The sequence below is a fragment of the Diabrotica virgifera genome, chromosome 2, assembly GCF_917563875.1.
Source record: "Diabrotica virgifera virgifera chromosome 2, PGI_DIABVI_V3a".
NCBI lineage: Eukaryota > Metazoa > Arthropoda > Insecta > Coleoptera > Chrysomelidae > Diabrotica > Diabrotica virgifera.
The window spans coordinates 53,970,604-53,992,522 of NC_065444.1; the positions used below are offsets into that span (position 1 = coordinate 53,970,604).

A 21,919-nucleotide genomic window follows, 5' to 3' on the forward strand; every position below is an offset into this window, starting at 1 on the left:
ACTTACATGTCAAAGAAAAAAAGTGATATTGTGCCGATGTGTGCTTTTGTCCTGGGGGTGACTTTCACCCCCTCTTGGGGGTGAAAAAATATATGTCCCAAATAAGTCCGTAAATGGGTAAACTGACTAATTTTAAGTAACTTTTGTTCTATAGAGCTTTTTCGCCAAGTCAACACTTTTCGAGTTATTTGCGAGTGAATATTGTGACGCCTCACAACCCGGCCTAATTCTTCTCGATATTTCTCCGCGTTACGAGTAAAGGCCAGATCTTCCACGGCGATTCGAGGCGACCGCTGCCAGAGTATTTAAGAACAGGAATCCGATCACAGTCAGTCAGTCAATAAACGAGCCGCGACGCGTAATATAATTGTACTCGATTCGGATTTAATGAAATGTATATATTAGTTATCGAAGTTATTATGTTTAGTTAATTAAATCATAAATTTGAGTTGTAAATAAATTAGATGTGTTAGTTGGTGTTATTTGTAATTATTAAAATAAATAAGTGATGTAAATAAAATAATATAAGTAAGTCTTCCTTTATTTAAATTAAACTTAGTGCCTAAAGATATAAATAAATAAAATAGTAGATTCAATCGCGTAACAAAATGGTGCAGAAGTGAGGATACTTGAAATAAATATCAACGTAAATTTTCGGTTTAAATACAGTGTGGAACCTTTAAAAATAAATAAAATATAAATCGTAATAAATAAAGAGTGTGACCATGTCTTCACAGTGTAAGCCGAAACTTTCTGATCTGCGCCTTACGGAGCTCAGAACAGAACTGGAAAATCGTGAGCTCGACGCAGCGGGGAAAAAGGCTGATCTAGTGGTTCGTCTGAAGAACGCATTACAAGAAGAGGGTCATGATCCAGAAACCTACGTGTTTGAGGACAGGCAAACTGCTTTAATTTCGTCAATTTCTAAAGAGATTTCGGCAGACATCACATCGTTGGAGAACAAAGTTTCCGGAGACATTACGTCGTTGGAGAAAAAGGTTTCTAGTGAAATCTCCCAAGTTTCCTCGGATGTTTTGAAAGTTTCGACAGACATTACATCGCTAGAGAACAAAGTTTCAACAGAGATCACATCGTTAGAGAAAAAGGTTTCTAGTGAAATTTCCCAAGTTTCCTCGGATGTTTTGAAAGTTTCGACAGACATTGCATCGTTAGAGAAGAAAGTTTCGGGTGATATTTCATCCCTTGACAGCAAAATGACTAACGAGATCTCTAAAGTCACTTCGGATTTTGACGACAAGATATCGTCCATAAAATCTACTTTTGAAGAAAAGATCAAGGAAATAGAAAAGAAAATGCAGGAAACGGAAAAAGTAGACAAAGGTATGGAACCCATCTTAACAGATATTAAAAATGATGAAACCAAATACAAATTGGAGCCACAGTCGATAGTTGAAGGGAGTGTGACTCTTGCTCGTGTTAAGGTGCCAAATTTCGACGGAAAGTCATCATGGAACAACTACATGAAACAGTTCGAATCGGCGGCCAGAGCGAACGGATGGTCCGAAAAAGAAAAAGCTGTAAACCTCACTATTGCTCTTCGAGGCGACGCTTTGGATGTCCTCCAGACCATAGCCGTAGAGGAGACAGATGACTTCGAGCAGCTTAAAAAGAGACTGAATATGCGATACGGACACGAACATTTAGAGCATGTCTATCAGTCGCAGTTTAAAAATCGAAGGCAAAAGAAAGATGAAGCTCTTCAAGAATACGAGGTCGATATTGCCAGGTTGGTACGATATGCATATCCAACAGCTCCCGAAGACATGATGGAAAAGTTGGCTGTTCAAACATTCATTGATGGCCTTCGTGATCATGAAATGCAAAGAACACTGCGATTAGCTCGTCACAAGACGCTGGTTGATGTCTTGTCTGCCGCTCTCGAATACGAATCAGCTACCCAGGCCTCTGGCGGGTACAGTAAAGTTAGGACTGTGAAAGAGGAAGAGGATGAAGACAAACTGGACCAGATTGTCAATATGATAAAGGGCATTTCATACAAGAAAACAAAGACCATAAAGTGCTGGAATTGTGGGGAAATGGGACACGTACGGAGTTCATGTAAGTACCCTAGGTACAATAACAGTCAAGAGACTCACCAGCAGGAAAACTAGAACGGGTCGGCCTTAGGGGGCAGCTTCGACCCGCAACTTTTCCAAAGACCCTCTCATACTAATAGCTTCTTTGAAATGTCGTGAAGATAGTGTATATGTAGATGGAGAAATAAATGGTAAAAAGTATACATTGTTGGTGGATACCGGAGCGACCAGGACCATTATACGACCGTCAGTTATAAACAGTCATAAGAAGCTCTTACCAACGCGGTTGCGACTGCGGACTGCCACCGGTGAAAATGCCAACATCCACGGGGAAATCCAGATACAATTAGGGATTGGAGCAGAAAAGTTCGTCCATACTGTCATAGTTGCAGACATCGAAGAAGATGTTATATTAGGAATGGACGTAATGAATTTGCATGGATTTCAGTTGGATTTTAAGAACCGGGTAATCAAAGTTGGCAACGAGGAGGTATTTCTTCATCCACATGATGACATCACTGTGCAAGCAGCCATTAAAGAAGATACAGTTGTGCCTGCGAGGAGTGAAACGATCATCGTAGCGCGGCTACAGGGAATTGTGGAAGAAGGAACACCTATTATGATGGAGCCATGGAACCACGACGAGGAGGTTGGCCGAGGAATCATAATTGGAAAGGAATTGGTTACTTCTGCTAAAGAAATTCCCGTGAGATTGATTAATGTCAATGACTACCCAGTGACCATCAAGAAGGAGACAAAAGTAGGAACTTGTGTACCCGTGACGTCCATAATCCGTCAGACGACAACATCAGATAATTCCAACGACAAGTTCGACCAAATGGTTGCAGTTGCAGGCCAGTCTCTGAATCAAGTGGAGAAAAGGAAATTAACGGAATTTCTTAGGCAATATCGTGACATATTCGTACCGAAAGGAGGAAAGACAGGAAGAACGACAGTTGTCAAACATAAAATTGACACTGGTACCGCTAGGCCAATTCGTCAATCAGCTCGACGATTACCACAGGCGAAGAGAGAGGAAGCTGAAAGGATTGTTCAAGAAATGAAGAAAGACGGGGTGATAGAAACTTCTACGAGCCCATGGGTCTCTCCGGTGGTCCTGGTCAAGAAGAAAGATGGAACTACGAGGTTCTGTGTGGACTACCGTTTGTTGAACAATGTTACCAAGAAAGATAGTTACCCTCTGCCTCGGATCGACGACACGTTGGACACATTGGCTGGAAGTAAATTGTTTTCTACGTTGGACTTGAAGTCTGGATATTGGCAGGTAGAAATGGATCCAGTGGACAAAGAGAAGACAGGATCTGGATTATGGGAATTCAACGTTATGCTGTTCGGACTCTGTAATGCTCCTGCGACATTTGAGAGGCTTATGGAAAATGTGTTGAGAGGGTTATCTTGGAAGACGTGCCTGGTGTATTTAGACGACATAATCGTTTTGGGAGAGACGTTTGAAGACCACCTGAAGAATTTAGAAGACGTCTTTAATCGACTTAAAGCTGCCCAGTTAATGTTAAATCCCAAGAAATGCCAGTTATTTCAAAGTAAAGTCAATTATTTAGGTCATATAGTCAGCAAAGAAGGAGTGGTCGTGGATAAAGGAAAAATCGATTCCATTAAGGAATGGCCTGAACCAACTGATAAACATCAAGTGTCAAGTTTTCTGGGACTATGTACATACTACCGGAGATTCATTAAGAAGTTTGCAGATATTGCTAAGCCATTAACGCGACTTACAGAGGAAGCAAGGAATTATTGCTGGGATGGAGACTGCCAAACGGCCTTTGAAACTTTGAAGAGGCATTTAATTACAGCGCCAATATTAGGGTATCCACTGCCAGAAGGAGAGTTCATCTTAGATACGGATGCAAGCAATGTGGGAATTGGAGGAGTGCTGTCGCAGATCCAAGGAGGACAGGAACGAGTCCTTGGATATTTTAGTAAAGTGCTTTCAAAACCTGAACGAAATTATTGCGTCACGAGAAGAGAACTTCTAGCAGTAGTAAAATCAGTGGAACACTTCTATCAATACCTCTACGGAAGGAAGTTTCTAATCCGAACCGACCATGCCGCCCTTAAATGGTTAATGAAGTTTAAGAATCCAGAGGGTCAGATAGCCAGATGGATTGAACGACTTCAAGAATATGATTTCAAGATCGAGCATCGGGCCGGAGTTAGCCACAGAAACGCTGATTCTCTATCTAGAAGACCGTGTCCAGCAGAATGTTCCCATTGTAACAAAACAGAGTCAAAGGAAGCAGCAGTACTAAGAACAACAGTGGTCAACGACGAGTGGACGCCTACCAAGATCAAGGAAGAACAAGAAAAAGATCCAGTTTTACAGAAGATTCGAAAATGGAAAAAAGAAAATCGTCGAGCATCTTGGCAAAAAATATCAAGCCTAGGCTCAGTAGTTAAGACGTATTGGGCCCAGTGGGACTCATTTATCTTGGAAGACAGCTTGCTCAAACGAGTAATAGAAAATGATGATGGTTCAGTGAGGAGAACACAGTTGGTGATTCCAAAGAGCAGAATAGCCTAACTACTTCGTCAGTTACACGACAGTCCATCAGGAGGGCATTTTGGTGTAAAGAAAACCCTTCAGAGAATCCGGGAACGATTTTATTGGATGAATAGTTCCGACGATGTGAAGGACGAAGGACTGGTGTAAGAAATGTACTACCTGTGCTACAAGTAACGGACCCTACCGGAAAAGAAAGGCTCCTATGAGACAGTACAATGTTGGAAGTCCGTTTGAAAGAATAGCTTTGGATATTGCCGGGCCATTTCCAGAAAGTGACAATGGATGCAAATACATGTTGGTGGTAATGGATTACTTCACGAAGTGGGTGGAGATCTTCGCAATTCCAGACCAGAAGGCCGCCACTATTGCAGATCTGTTAATCAAAGACTGCATCAGCCGATTTGGAGTACCTCTGGAGATCCATAGTGACCAAGGAAGGAACTTTGAGAGCGATCTATTTCAAGGAATCTGTGATAAACTAGGCATGAAGAAAACAAGAACCACGGCCTATCACCCGCAATCGGATGGAATGGTGGAGCGTATGAATAGGACAGTTGGCAAGTATTTGACAAAGATGGTGTCCAATCATCAACGAGACTGGGACCAGTACCTTCCGTTCTTCGCAATGGCCTATAGATCTGCTGTTAATGAATCAACTGGCCAAACACCAGCAAAAGTCCTATTTGGACGTGAGATGCGTCTACCCTGTGATCTAGAGTTTGGATGTCGACCTGGAGAAGATGTTGCTGGTGAGGATTACGTGAATGAATTGCGAAGAAGAATGGACGATATACATGAGTTGGTCCGTTCTAATCTTCAGATCGCTAGCGACCGAATGAAGAAACGATACGATACCCAAGCCGAGAGGGGATGTTTCAAGGAGAACGACAAAGTCTGGCTTTATAATCCAAAGAAGCGAACAGGTTGCTCTCCCAAGTTGCAGCAGTTCTGGGAAGGTCCGTACCTCATTGTCAAGGAAATCAATGACGTTATCTACCGAATAAGCAAGATTCCTAGGGGAAAGCCGATGATAGTCCACCATAACCGGTTGGCGCCGTACGAGGGGGACCACGACGTAGATGAAGAAGTGGAAGTCAACCAAGTTCGAGAAATACCTGACCTTACCTTTGAAGAGTTCATGGGTGCCTACGGAGGTACCGGTAAAGCAAGACATGGTGTTACCACTGAAGAAAAGCGAGATCTTCTCGCACTTCCCGATGACTACTCGCTGGCCCATACCATCCCGGCCAGTATCAAAGACGCACGAGGGTTGGCATCCGCCTTCCGAAGGAAGTTTGGTCGAGTTGCAGAACTTCAATGCCAACTGCCAGCTCCTGGCAAAGCATTGAAACTCCAAGATGCATCACGTTACCTATTCTATCTGGTAACAAAAGACACTGTCCATGACCAGCCTACCTACCAAGATTTATGGGATGCATTAATTCAATTGAGAGAGCACGTGTTGGAGTCCGACGTGTAAAAGTTAGCCATGCCAAAGTTAGAATGCCGCCAATTAGACTGGAGAGTTATCCGAAATATGGTAGAAGAAATTTTTAAAGACACCGAGGTCCAGGTGTTAGTCTGTTGCAATCCGCATAGTTACTGGTGCGGAGAGAAGACCGTCCCCTGTCACTTTTATACAACTGGGAGTTGTAAAAGAGGGTCCAGTTGCAGATACCAGCATCCAGTTCCAGTCCCGACAAGGTTCCAGGAGGAACCATCTTTTAAGGAGGGAGCAATGTGACGCCTCACAACCCGGCCTAATTCTTCTCGATATTTCTCCGCGTTACGAGTAAAGGCCAGATCTTCCACGGCGATTCGAGGCGACCGCTGCCAGAGTATTTAAGAACAGGGATCCGATCACAGTCAGTCAGTCAATAAACGAGCCGCGACGCGTAGAATAATTGTACTCGATTCGGATTTAATGAAATGTATATATTAGTTATGGAAGTTATTATGTTTAGTTAATTAAATCATAAATTTGAGTTGTAAATAAATTAGATGTGTTAGTTGGTGTTATTTGTAATTATTAAAATAAATAAGTGATGTAAATAAAATAATATAAGTAAGTCTTCCTTTATTTAAATTAAACTTAGTGCCTAAAGATATAAATAAATAAAATAGTAGATTCAATCGCGTAACAATATGTTAATTTTTCAACAAAATATCCACATTTTTAGACGGCTTTTCGCAAATAACTCAAAAAGTAAGTATTTTGTCGAAAAAACTTTCTTAGCAAAAATATAGCATATAAAAAAGTAAAAAAATGGTGTACGCGTTAGGTCTCTGGATCTCGTAGAACCAGAGTTATAGTCAATGAAAAATAGATTCATATTCACCAAATTTCAAATAGAATATTTTGACGTGAAATATCCAAAAAATTAAGCACTTTTTGAGGAAAACCCATTATAACTTTTTTAAAGTGTTTAAAAAAGCTTTATTTCTGTTTTTACAGAAAGTTTGTAGCATTCAATTTAAGCAAGTTACGCTCAAAATAAAGTTGGTCCCTTTTGTTTTTGCAAAAAAAAAATCGGGAAGACCAACCCCTAATTAGCAACTTAAATGAAATTATTCGTTACCGCTTCACAAATTATTTTACTTATATTGTGTTTATATGATCTGTAAGTTTCATCGATTTAAAGTGCTTATTTTTGAAAAAATTTGGTTTCAAAGTAAAATTTTTAAAAATTTAAATTTTGAAAAATATGCTTTTTTTCAAAATAACTTAAAAATTGTTAGATATACCAAAAATCTCGAAAAACAAAAAAAGTCAGATTTGCTTTTCTGAATATCATGTATTTTTTTGTTTTTCTGTTAGACAAAAATTTATTAAGATTTGGTGTTTCTAAATTTGCATACATTCGTGATCAGTGACTCGTTCAACCCCTTTTAACTACAGCCCTTTCAATAATAAGGACTTTGAACCGATGAAACTTACAGATCATATAAACAATATATACACGAGTCAAGAAACTTGTGAAGTCGTAAAGATTAAGTTCATTTAAGATACTAATAAGGGGGTGATTTTCTCGATTTTTTTTTTCAAAACCAAAAGGGACAACTTTATTTTGAGCGTAACATGTTTCATTTTGATGCTAGAATTTTTTTTTATAATTCAAAAATGAAGCTTTTTTAAACACTTTAAATAAGTTGTAATGAGTTTTCCACGAAATGTGCTTCATTCTTGGTTATTTCACGTTAAAGTATTCCATTTGGAATTTGACGAATATGAACGTATTTTTTCCTTTTCTATAACTCTGCTTGTACTAGGTGTAGAGACGTGATGTATACACCATTTTTTTTAAATTTTTTACAGGCTATATTTTTGCTAAGAATGTTTTTTCGACAAAATACTTACTATTTGAGTTATTTGCAAAAAACCGTCTAAAAGCGTGGTTATTTTGTTGAAAAAATGAACATATTCACTGCCAAATAACTCGAAAAGTATTAACTTAATGAAAAAACTCTATAGAACAAAAGTTACTTAAAATTAGCCAGTTTATCCATTTCCTGACTTTCTTTGGACGAATATTTTTTCACCCCCAATAGGGGGTGAAAACCACCCCAGGGCAAAAGCACATATCGGCACAATATCATTTTTTTTCTTTGACTTGTTAGCTATGTGTATGCCAAATTTCATGTCAATACAAGCGGTTCTTTAAAATTTAGAGGTTTTGCAATATTTTACCGTTAAAGGACGGACTAATAAAAATAGTCTTGTCTTTAGTGTCTTATTATACAAATATTCATTTAATGCTTTAAATTTTACACAATGTAGTATTTAAGCTATCGCTAAAGCAGCATAATTATCCTTTAAGACAAGCGGCAACAACCCCTAAAATGACGATACACCGACCACGAAAATCAACTTTCAGGTGAATGACCAATTTTGGTCATTCTTTATGTTTTCGAGGTCGCTGAATCCGAATATGAAGTTTATTTTTATCTAAAATTGGTGGAACATGTTCAAAAATCAAATTTTATTCAAAGATGCAAAAAATCAATTTTGATGATTTATTAAACTCGCTGTATCTTTGGTCGCTGTAAATATTTCCTTTTGAAAATTTTACTTTATTATCTTTGAAGTATTTAGATAACAATGAGATTTGTCCGAAATGTTTAAAAAAAAATAAAAGAGGAGTTGTTAATTTTTAAACGTCAGATTTCGTCAGTTTCATGTTTACTTAAAAAAGTTGAGTGACAAACTTTTTAGTTTTAATTTTAACAAACACAGCATTAAAACATCTCATGAAGAAGTTTTCTGAAAAAATTCAAGTCAAAATATGCAATAGGAAAAAAGTTATGTAACTTTATAGACGAGTGGAACCCCCCCCCCCAAAAAACGCTTATTTCTCGAGACACTGATGACGGTGTGGTGAATAGCTTCTTTTGGTCATACTTTATGTTTTTGATGGTGCTGAAAACGAAAATGAGGTTTATTTTAAATTTTAAGTGGGTGAACATTGTCAAAATCTCAATTTTAACCTAAAAATAAAAAAAAATAGGTTAATCACTAGGTTTTTCAAATTATTAGGTTTTTCTTAAAATTAAAAGCTTCACCTTTTTTTCTATAAAAAATTTTGTTCTTTGTACTCTATATTTTAACGTAAATATCAAATTTTGTCTCTCAGCTTTTGCGATTAAACTTTGCAATTCGGGAATCTGCACCTTTTCCTTTAAAAAATTCCTTTGAAAATTTAAATTTTAGATATTATAATAAGACTGAAGGATTTAAAGAAGTGCCATTGTCTTCAGAAATGTGAGAAATATATTATATATTTTAACAATTTCAGAAAAAAATATTAAAATGGAACAGAGTTGTAGCGAGTTAAAAGCAAAAAAGATGATAATTTTTTTTTTATTTTTAGGGTAAAATGGCGATTTTGACAATGCTCCCCCACATAAAATTCAAAATAAACCTCATTTTCGTTTTCAGCACCATCAAAAACATAAAGTATGACCCAAATTAGCCATTTAATACACCGTAGTCAGTATTTCGAGAAATAAGCGTTTTTGGGGTGTGCCCCTCGTCTATCAAGTCACATAATTTTTTTCCTATTGTATATCTTCACTTGAAATTTTCCAGAAAACTTCTTCATGACAGGCGCCCATTGGTTTGACTACCACTCCACCATATTTTAGATGAAATTTGGTGGAGGTAGTCAAACCGATGGGCGCCGTAAATTATCGCGCCGTAAAAAATCGTCCGTGTGGCCAAAGCGTTATGTTTTAATGCTGTGTTGGTTAAAATTATATATAAACTAAACAGTTTGTCACTCAACTGTTTTAAGTAAACAGGAAACTAACGAAATCCGACGACAAAATGTTTAAAAATTAACAACTTTTAATTTTTTTTAAACATTTCGGAAAAATCTCATTGTTATCTAAATACTTCAAAGAAAAATTTATTTAGTAAAATTTTCAAAGATAATATTTATAGAGACGAAAGATACAGAGAGTTAAAATTGAAAAATCATCAAAATTGATTTTTCGCATCTTTGCTTACAATTAGATTTTTGAACATGTTCCACCAATTCTAGATAAAAATAAACTTCATATTCATATTCAGCGACCTTGAAAACATAAAGAATGACCAAAATTTGCAATTCACCTATCATGGTCGCTTTTTCGATTTCTAGTTTAATAAGATTGACATTACCCGTAAACGAAAGCAAGTCAATACATAATATAACGTTCACTAGTCGAAAAGGTACATGTCCAACCATTTCATTTTGTAACCAAGTAGGTAGGTACTACAACAAAATGATTATGTAAAATACCTGGGTATGCACTTATACCGTAGAATAACGTGGAAGAAACACATATTCACGAAAAGAAAACAGTTGGGGCTGAAACTTAACAAGTAAAATGTACTGGTTAATAGAAAAGAGCCACAACTGAATCTGTACAATAAAATTCTAGTATAGTATACTTACAAGTGATAAAGCCAGTAATGAGCTACTGAATCGAACTGTGGGGATATGCGTCGAGATACAATATCGATATCTTGGTCCTGAAGAGATTCCAATCAAAGATCTTCTGCAGTATCACAAATGAACCGTGGTACATGCCCAATGAATACATTAATCGCAATCTTCAAATGAAGACTGTCAAAGAAGAAATTGCCAGTTACTCCCAAAAATACGACACACGACTGCAAACATTTCTTTAAATTTATTATAAATATTTATTCCAAAGTCACAAATAGTGTTGTTATAAAATTATGCTTCAATGGAACATGGGTTATTGTCACTGGACAGTCTCTGGTAATTGAATTAAACAATTTACTTCTTGTAATCATTATTACAGATTGTAAATAAATGGGATGTTAAAAAAATCCCATATAAACATAATACATATTTAACTAAAACATACCACAAGAAAACATTTTCTGTTCCTCTTTATGTTAACTACTGTAAGTGATGTCTTTTTGATTAGTTATTCCTTTTTGTCTGTGTGTGGTGTGTGGTAACTATATAATGAGTTCCTGTGGATAATAGTATTATTCCCTTTCCTATAAAATTACATCAAAAGATCAGCTCAGACAGCGTGTTCTTTTTATAAAAACAGTCTTTAGTATCTTATTATACAAATATTCATTTAATGATTTAAATTATACATAATTGTAGTATTTAAGCTATCATTTAAGATATCAATACACCTGGTTTAATAAAATTGACATTACCATTGCCAACGTCCATTCCACAATCGTCCACTTACGCAAAATCGATGATATTGGATCGCTGTGCCAATATTCTACTTTAATTATTGATTACGCTCGAAAAAATGTGTTTATCTCTTTGAAAAGTATACAGTAGCCAGTATTTCGTGTATTTTATGTCTGCAGTTTAACCTCTAGATGGAGAATAAAATGAGAGACAGTTTCTGTTTCTTATCTGCAAAACGCCCCATCCTTGTCCAAAGCAGTGGCGGATACCTACATGAAAACGAAAGATTTTTTAAACCAAATATATTAAGAAATGATCTAGATCTAAGTGACTAAAAACAATGAAATATAACACATTTTTATAAGTGATAAATCTGATAGATCTCTTTACAAAAAAATGCAAGCAGGTGTGGGGTAATACTGCACTTTGGTTGCATTGGTGCCATTGGTGGTGTGTTGGCTAAACCGTGCAGGATATAATGCTGATAGAAAAGGTATCCAAGCATCAAGTGTCCATAATAAGGAAAATATTGTACCTTCTCCAATGTAATGAAAATTATACTAAAATGAAGGTACCTGCTGAGATGTTCCGAAAACAACCTGAGCCTCCGTTCGGATTTCAGCGGGAACACATTTACAGAAAGCATTAATTTTTTTTGGAATTCTGAGAAAACTAATAAGTATTTTTGAAAAATTTAAACGCAGAATAAAAGATTACATTATTATCGAGGGCTGAAAGTCCCTTAGATTAGAATAAACAAAAAGTTTCTTTCGAATGGTATATTTGAAATTAAAAATCATACTAAATTTTCCCTTTTTCACCCCTGTGACTTATTAAAATAATCATTATAGAAGTTCTCAGGGACTTCAGACCCTCGATAATATGTACTGTAATATTTTATTCTGCGTTTAAATTTTTCAAAAATACTAATTAGTTTTCTAACGATTCGAAAAAAATGAATACGATAATAGAAACACGGAAACTTCCTTCCAAAACGGACTACACTTGGAAACGAAATGAAATTATTCGGCACTTCGGCAGAGGTAACAGCATTGTTTAACAAAGAATTATTTTTTAAACAATGGTAACACAGAGAAGCTCGGGGTATCACGATAAGGAAAAGCCGTTACATTTCAAATGGTCAAGCAAAACATTTATTGTTTCAACAACTGCGTTTATTGTTACCATGGACGCATTGATTGTGGTTATTAAACGCAGTAGTAGATTGATTAATGCATTCGTTGTCATAACAATCAGTTTACATCTATGGAATAATCAAATATTACTCTATATTAACAACATTTGTACCTTTTTTTTAACGAAATCTGTACGTTGTCACGATAAATCAAGGTAATTGCTTATTATCTACGACATCAAGAAAGTGTTTTGCTGCAAGAATTACAATTATTTATTAAATATACGAAACTAACTTATTGGCTGAATAAATTGAGTGTTATTGATTAATGTACTCTAGTTATTTTCACAATTATTATTCAATCATTGTGACAATAACCAAATACATTCATCAATGTCTAAAAGTTCGTTGAAACAAAAAATTAAATTGTTGTTACAACGAAATACTATTCAATAATCACTATTAATCAATATTACGAACTAAATTTTTTTGAGTGCAGAAAACAGCAACGGCAGAGCTGCAGGAAAATTACGATCGAGCCTTGGATTCTTGGAAATCTAACAGGTAAGAGTGTGGAGTTAGTACATGCGCTTAAACGAAGGAGATTACAAATTGATTGCTGATAGAAAAGGCATTCAGGCATCAAATGTCCATAAGAATGAACGTATTGTACCTTCTCCAATGTAATAAAAATTATGCTGAAATGAAGGCATCTGCTGAGATGTTCCGAAAACAAACTGAGCCTCCGTTCGGATTTCAGGGGGAACACCATTACAGAGTAAAAAGGCCCAAGCAGTTATGTTCAGGAAGAGCAGAGATAACCCAGAAGAACAGCTAACAGTGCAAGACAGGCCCATAGAATAGCAAAACGAAGCTAAATACCTAGGAGTCACAATGGACCAAAGTCAAACAGCGCCAGCAATGGCCAAAGCCGCAGAAAAATTAGGATAGCGAAAAAATTAAAATCTTGGAAGTCTTACCGGTAACAGTATGGAGTTATTAGATGCGCTTAAACGAAGGAAAGTACAAATTGATTGCATTCAAGAAACTAGGCGAAAAGGACCAAAGGCCAAATAACTCGGTGAAGGATACAAATTGTGGTATGAAGGGAAGGGTAACACTAGAAATGGAGTTGGTATAATTACTGATAGTGAAATTAAAGATAACGTAGTAGAAGTTCTAAGAACGAGTAATGGAATAATGTCAGTACAATTTGGAATTGATAAAGAAGCATTGAATGTTGGGTGTGTGTACTCACTCAGAATAATGTCAGTGAAATTTGGAATTAATAAAGAAGCATTGAATATTGGATGTGTGTGCCCCTCAAAGAGGACTGGGTGAGAATGAAAGAAAAACTTTATATGAAAATTTAGGAGACAAAACTAAAAACTGGACATGACTAGATGATTGTCAAATTTCCACTGGCTTTGCGACTCAACGAAAATGGTAGCATCCGATTCTTTCGGTTTAGCCGGGCAATACATATAAAGTATTCCACATCGCCATGTTACCGATCTGGCGATCTACATACATCTACTACTACTACTATAGCTACGTAAATATACATTTTGTCTTATGTATATGTATAATTCGATTTATTTATTTTTTTCGAATTATAATCCCCTCAAATAAATCGAAATGTCAGATTTTAAAACAAAGACGGAAAGACCCCACGTGAGTAGGATAAATCCAGAGTCTCACACTGATTTATCAGTCTGTCCCAAGGATTCTGGGGGGGACAAAAAACTGACGAAACGAGAAATACGAAAACCATTTTCGTTCTACGTTGCCACCTATAATGCCAGAACTCTATTGTCAGAAGAAAAATTCTTCGAAATGGAAGATGCAATCAAAGAAATTAAATGGGACGTAATAGGAGTCTGCGAAATACGACACCGTGGTGAAAACTTAAAGACGCTGAAATCAGGACACCTCTTCTATAGCATTGGCTCCGAAACCGAATCAGTTGGAGGGGTCGGTTTCTTCATCCATAAAAAACATAAGAAAAACGTAGTTGATATAAAAAGTGTGTCTACAAGAGTTGCCTATGTAACCCTAAAGCTCAACAACAGGTATAAACTGAAAATTATCCAGGTATACGCTCCAACAACACAACATCCAGACGAAGAAGTTGAAGACTTTTATGATGATATATCTGTAGCTCTAAAAGACCACCCACCCACTTTACAATCCTGTGTGGGGATTTTAATGCAAAATTAGGCCTTAAAGAAGACGAAGCAGAGACATCACTAGGAAATTTTGGAACTCTAGGTAGAAATGAGCGGGGAGAAACACTCTTAGGCTTTTTGCTACAGAATAACTTGTTCCAAATGAACAGTTTTTTCGTTAAAAAACTACATAGAAGGTGGACGTGGGAAAGTCCTGATGGTAAAACAAGAAATGAAATAGATTACATTATCAGCGACAAAAAACAGATTATCACAGACGTGAGCGTCCTAAATAAATTTACTACAGGAAGTGACCATCGAATGGTAAGAGCCACAATAAAAATAGACCTCAAAAAAGAACGAAATCGTTTGATAAAAAAGAAAACCTTGCAAGCCTGGACTCCCCCATTAAATATTGATAAATACCAACACCATATAAACGCTGCTTTGGAAAGAAATACAACTTCAGATGAAAGTATAAATAACTTAAATGAAAACATAATTAGAGCCATTGAAGAAAGTCAACGAAAAAACTGCCCAAAAAAGAAGAGAGATGAAAAAATAAGCCCAGAAACTAGAGAACTCATCAAAACGCGAAGTAAAATGAGAGGAAGCGAAAATACTGAAAAAAGTGCGTTAAGAGACATCAACAAGAAAGTGTCAAAGGAAATCAGAAAAGATCTAAGGAAGTATAAAACTCAAAGCATCCAGAAAACCATAGAAGAAAATAAAAGTTTGAAAGTTTTACGAAGGAAATTGACCAACGGAAAATGCGAAATACATAAATTAAAAAATAAAAACAGCGAAATAACATCAAACAGAGAAGATTTACTAAATATCGTAGAAGAATTTTATTTGGAACTATATAGGAGCCAAAGGCTGAATCAAAATAATCTGAGGGAAGTGGTTTCAAAGAAAATAATAAACCAAGGCTCCGAAATACTACCAGAGATAACCACTAGCGAAATCCATCAAGCACTGAGAAAAATGAAAAATGGAAAAGCACCAGGTGAAGATGGAGTCGTAATAGAGGCCATTAAAAACGGAGGCCACATTCTTATAGGTAAAATAAAAAATCTCTTCAACTTATGCCTTCATCAAAAGTCGATACCTGAAAAATGGAAAAACGCAGTAACAATACTTTTGCATAAGAAGGGAGATAAGACAGACTTAGAACATTATAGACCCATTAGCCTGCTAAACCACTTATACAAACTCTTTACAAAAGTAGTGACATCAAGAGTAGAAAAGAAGCTAGATTTTTACCAGCCAAAAGAACAAGCTGGATTTCGATCAAACTTTGGGACAAACGACCATCTGCAGGCAGTCAAGTTACTAATTGAGAAGTCAGTAGAATATAATAAACCCCTTGTCCTAGCATTCGTGGATTTTCATAAAGCCTTTGACACGATAGAGCTGGATAGCATTTTAGAAGCTCTAAATGAATGCCGCATTGACTACCGTTACAGTACACTCATCTATAATATTTATAAAGAGGCAACAATGAGTGCTAAGTTACATGATAAAACCAAACAAATAAGCATAGAACGCGGCGTAAGACAAGGCGACACACTCTCGCCAAAACTATTCATAACTGTTCTGGAATATGCCTTTAAGATGCTCAACTGGGACAATAAAGGGATCAAAATAGATGGAGAAAAGTTAAATCATCTTCGTTTTGCAGATGACATAGTCCTTATAACTGATGACCTAGGAGAAGTAAAGAAAATGCTAAATGAGTTAGACGCTATCTGCTGGAAAATAGGCCTGAAAATGAACTTTTCTAAAACTAAATTTATGACTAATCTAATTCCTAGCGGACAGCTGATTATACGCGAACAAGAAGTAGAACTAGTGGAAAAGTACATTTACTTGGGTCATGAAATTAGAATTGGCAGAGATAACCAAACATGCGAAATAAAAAGAAGATTAACTCTTGCTTGGGCAGCCTACGGAGCTCTGAGAGACATATTTAGGAGCAGTATACCGATCGGTTTAAAAAGACAAGTGTTTGACCAATGTGTTCTACCGGTAATGACATATGGAGCAGAGACACTGACTCTAACCAAGACAACAGCGTCGAAAATGCGGGTTGCTCAAAGGCGCATGCATGGAAAGATCCATGCTGGGCGTAACTCTACGGGATAATATAAGAAATGAAGATCTCAGACAAACAACCGGTATCGCAGATGTTGTAGAACGTATCACCAGGCTCAAATGGAACTGGGCAGGACACGTCGCCAGGCTGAAAGATTCAAGATGGGCACGAAGGCTGATGGAGTGGAGACCAAGAGAAGATAAACGAAGTAGAGGAAGGCCGCCTACACGATGGACAGATGATATCAGGCGGATTAGTAAAAACTGGCAAAAATCAGCACAAAACCGTGAAGTGTGGAAACAATTGGGGGAGACCTATGTCCAGCAGTGGACGTAAATTGGTTGGATGATGATGATGATATGTATAATTATTATTGTAGTGGCTACTCAAAACCATGTTGCGGATTTGCGGACAGGATTGACTAGCTCGATTGACTGACTGCCTTGGCTGCCAGTCGTACATATCTGTTTTAGACAGCAATATTTAGTACTGTCAATATAATCAAATAACTACCTATTATAAAAATTAATTCACTTTTTAAAGTAAACAAAAAAAAAAGTAAACGTGAATACAATGATGTCATCAATAAGGAAATGTGCACATTCAATTCTTTGAGAGCATTATTATTGACTTTTCCAATCATAGCGAATGTGAATGTTTCAAAAATAAAAGTAATCAAGAAATTAATATTTTAACTGATATTGTTTTTAGGTGTTCCATATTTCCTTAAATCAAAGTTGAGCACGACAATTTTAAACATCAAAAACGGACTAACTAATTAGATCGATTCAAGAGCAATGTTCAAGAGAACGAAGGTAAGATGATTGATGCAGTACATTTTCTACATTTCAAATGACACATTATTATGTTTATCACCCAGTATTTCGAATTGATTTTAAGTACATATTATACAGTTGAGTCCACGAATCTTTACCCGCGTGCGTCATCACTTAAATCATACGAAAAAGTCGATGATAAGTCGGAAATTGAAATTTACTAAACGCAACAGCAAGTGAGAGTAAGTAGCTACTGCTCCTATTATGGATTAAAATTTGAGTTATCAAATATGTGTTTTATCTCGCCAGGTATTAATGGCGCACGGGTAAAGATTCGTGGACTCAACTGTATAAGAAATATTACTTACATATAAGTTTTTTTATTAAATGTGTTATAACGAATAGTAAATGACAAACTCATGTGTTAGCTCATTTAAAAGGCAATTCAATTCTCTATTCAGTAATATAAACATTAACATAATTATTTATAGAAAGTGTCCAAAACAATATTTTTTATATTAAAATAATTAACAGAAAAAGAAGATTGTATTTAATTTATTTAATTCATAATAAATTTTACTGTTGTCAGAAAACAGATAAAAATGTTTATTTGAAAAGTAAACTGTATAAATAATTATTAGGGTTAATGTTTATATTGAATAGAGAATTGACTAACCTTTCAAATTAGTTAGCACATGACCCCTATTCTCATTTACAAAAGTCATCACGTCATCATGCCAAAATCATCACGTCTTCACGCCCTGATGAATGACGCCACTGGTATGATATATATGCCAAAAAATCATATTTTAAAAATAAAAATCAACCTAAAACTATAAGTTTTTGCAAAAAAGTTGTTACATATTACCAAAATTTAAGCTAATAAAAAACGAAAATAAACTCCTTACTAGAAAAACCTTTTAACATTAATTAAAAGTGTAATTAGGTAAATGAATGTATATTTTTTTCGGCGAGTAACCAAATCTAAGTATTCAAAATTATGCATTTTATAAAATAAACTTATTAAACATTTGTCAAAGTACTTAAAAATATTTATTAAGTGAGTTCCGAAAAAGTTGATAGCATTAAAATTTACGTTCCAAAAATTTTTCAAAATTTATCTTTTAAAATTTTTTCCAAAAAATGTTATTGTTTTTTTTTAATAACTCCGTTAATTTTTACGATATCAGATTAACCTAAAACCCATCTGAAAGTTAATTCCAAGGGCTAATAAGCCACGCAGAATTTAATATTTTAAACCCCTTACTGTTTTAAAAATAAAAGGTTAAAGGGCCCCGGTTACATGCTTCTCACAGCAAAATTTAAGATTTAAACGTTTCTATCTCGGCTATTTTTTACCTTGCAGAAATAGTAAAACAGGTGAAATTTGATACAGGAAAAACTAAAATTTGGTTATATATCACTTTTTTCGTATATTCAGTATTTTTGGAGTTATTATGAAAATAATGTGAAAATTACGATAATTTAAAAAATACTGATTTTTTTAAATTATATCTTTTTTTCAAAAATATGCATTTTAAATCGGTCAATATTGTTGAAATCAAGACTTATGCTAATATAAAGAAATTCTTGTAAGGACTACTATAAATTTAAATTTTTGTGGAAATGGCGTATGTTGTATTTTTCACTTTTTCCTAAAAATTCGAAAGGGTTCTCTTATTTTCATCATAACTTGCTTAATTTTGATGCTATTAACTTCTTCTGTAGCTCATTTGATACGTATTCAGAAGTACTTTGACAAGTATTTAGCAAAGTATATTTTATAAAATGCATCGTTTTCCCGTCATTTAAGCTTGAATAAATAGATTTGAGTACTCGAGGAAAAAATATACATTCAATTGCCCATAACTCACTTTGAATTAACATTATTTTAGTTATTTAAGTGACGAGTGTATTCAATTTTTTATTATCTTCAATTTCGGTAATAATAATTTTTTTTTAAAAGTTTATAGTTTTTGAGTTGTACATGAAAAACCGCTTTAAAAGATGCATTTTTTACGAAAAAATTAAATCGTTGATCTTTAATAACTCAAAAAGTATTGATTTATATTAATAACTTTATATATTGTTCGTCCGCTATAACTTTTCCCATGCGTCACGATTCATTTTCAAACAAATAAGTCAAAATATAAAGTGAAACGAACGTCGATGTGTATATACATTTTGTATACTGTATACTATATACTACACACATCGGCGTACGTTTCACTTTATGTTTTGACTTAATTTGTTTGAAAATGAATCGTGACGCATGGGAAAAGTTATAGCGGACGAACAATAACAAATTTTACTAAAAATTTGTCCCTCTATCGATTTATGGTATTATTTTTAATAAAATAATTTTCACCCCCGAGAAATTGTGGCATCCACCCCCAGGGTAAAAGCGCAAGTTGGCATCATGTCACCTTTGTTCCTTGGGGTATCCTCTAATTACTCACCAATTTTCATGAAAATCGATGGAGGTTCAACGAAATCGGAGGTGAAAAACGGAGGTAACTGCACTAGTAAGCTAACTTTAAATGTTTATCTTTTTTTGCAAAATTTTGAAAAATTTTGCACCACTATAGAGTGTGGTAAATTTTATTTCGAATACAATATTGTAAATTGTTATTATATCATTTTTTTATTTACAGGTGAGACATCCTGCAGAAAAGTTCCTGGCACCGACGCTGCAACAACGTAACCCTCGAGAGAAACTTCGCAAAAGGATGGTCGGACCAGAAAAGGCCTTCTTCGAATAAAACCGCTCGAGGAAATTGACTCTTGGAGGGAGTTTCTGCAAGAGCGAAGTTTCCAGGAAAGCAATTTCGCTGCTCGTCGTTAAATTGAATCAAGATGTCTCTGCTAAGTTAAACATGGTTCGTTTGTCCCAGACCGCAAATACGTGACTCGTGATGTTCCTTTTCCCGAAGCCTCAAATTTTAATATTAAAAGAGAAGAGGAGGCTGCCTCGTAATTTTTCTAGGAACTGGAGGAGCACCGCTAACGGCGCCGGTTTACTTTACTTTAATTAAAATGAAATTTGTATACAAACACGGTCAAAAGTTATTATCACAATAATTTTCTATTGCCTTTAATATGCCTTTCTATTGTCTTCTTCGATATTAAATTGTTATGACCCAGTCCTTCCTACACAGAGAGGGGCTAAATTATGGAATACATTCATTTTCTCTAAAATGGACGATTTTGGAGAAGAATCCCGAAACGGGTCGATTTTTATTTTTAAATCACAATTTTTTTGGCATATATTTCATACTAGTGACGTCATCCATCTGAGCATGACGACGTAATTGATGATTTTTTTAAACGGGAATAGGGGTCGTGTGCGTGTGGTAGCTCATTTGAAAGGGGGTTCAATTCCCTATTCAGTAATATAAACATTAATATCAGTGTGACTTCATTAATACAGGGTGACCAAAACAAATTATTCTTGAATTAAATTAATTGACGTAAAAAAGAAGAATGTATGTAATTTGTTCAACACAAAACACTGCTGTCAGAAAATAGAAAAAAAATGTTTAATTCATAAATAGACATTTCTTTTCGCTTAAATTAAATCACAAACAGCCAACCACCTACCTCTTGGCAGTTTGAACATTTAATTTAAGCGAAAAGCTATGTTTATTTGCTAAATAAACATGATTTTTCTATTTTGTGACAGCAATAGAATGTAATTTGAGGTAAATAAATTACATACAATCTTCTTTTTGCGTCAATTAATTTAATTCAAAAATAATTTTTTGGCCAACCTATATAAATAATGACATTAATGTTTATATTACTGCATAGAGAATTGAACGCTCTTTTGAATGAGCTACCACACGACCCCTATTTCCATTTAAAAAAATCATCAATTACGTCATCATGCTCAGATGGATGACGTCACTAGTATGAAATATATGCCAAAAAATTGAAATTTAAAAATAAATATCGATCTGTTTCAGGATTTTTCGTTATTTTCGAGCATCGAAAACGAAATGAGCGAATTTATTCATAAAAGAGAAAAAGACGAGTTAATTTAAGCGAAAAGGAATGTCTATTTATGAAATAAACATTTTTTTCTATTTTCTGACAGCAGTACAATGTGTTTTGTGTTAAACAAATTACATACATTCTTCTTTTTGCGTCAATTAATTTAATTCAAAAAATTTTTTTTTTGGTCACCCTGTATTAATACTGATATTAATGTTTATATTACTGAATAGAGAATTGAGCCCCCTTTCAAATGAGCTACCACACGCACACGACCCCTATTCCCGTTTAAAAAATCATCAATTACGTCGTCATGCTCAGATGGATGACGTCACTAGTATGAAATATATGCAAAAAAATTGTGATTTAAAAATAAAAATCGACCCGTTTCGGGATTTTTCTCCAAAATCGTCCATTTTAGAGAAAATGAATAGATTATATATATATATATATATATATATATATATATATATATATATATA

At 35.1% G+C, this 21,919-nt stretch overlaps 1 protein-coding gene across 1 annotated transcript; it reads left to right on the plus strand.

Annotated features, from left to right (window-relative positions):
* The first annotated feature begins 608 nt into the window (after positions 1-608).
* LOC126880715 (SAFB-like transcription modulator) lies at positions 609-20,206 on the plus strand. Its single transcript, XM_050644761.1, has 2 exons — positions 609-1,019; positions 20,099-20,206. Exons 1-2 carry the CDS (start codon positions 726-728, stop codon positions 20,204-20,206), a joined length of 402 nt encoding a protein of 133 aa, XP_050500718.1. The 5' UTR covers positions 609-725.
* The last annotated feature ends 1,713 nt before the right edge of the window (positions 20,207-21,919 follow it).

Excerpts from the sequence above, each read along its gene's own strand:
- LOC126880715 (XM_050644761.1), top strand. The coding sequence starts at position 726 with ATGTCTTCACAGTGTAAGCCGAAACTTTCTGATCTGCGCCTTACGGAG. Across the intron at positions 1,020-20,098 it reads TTTCTAGTGAAATCTCCCAA|GTGAGACATCCTGCAGAAAA; the intron begins GTTTCCTCGGAT and ends TTTTATTTACAG.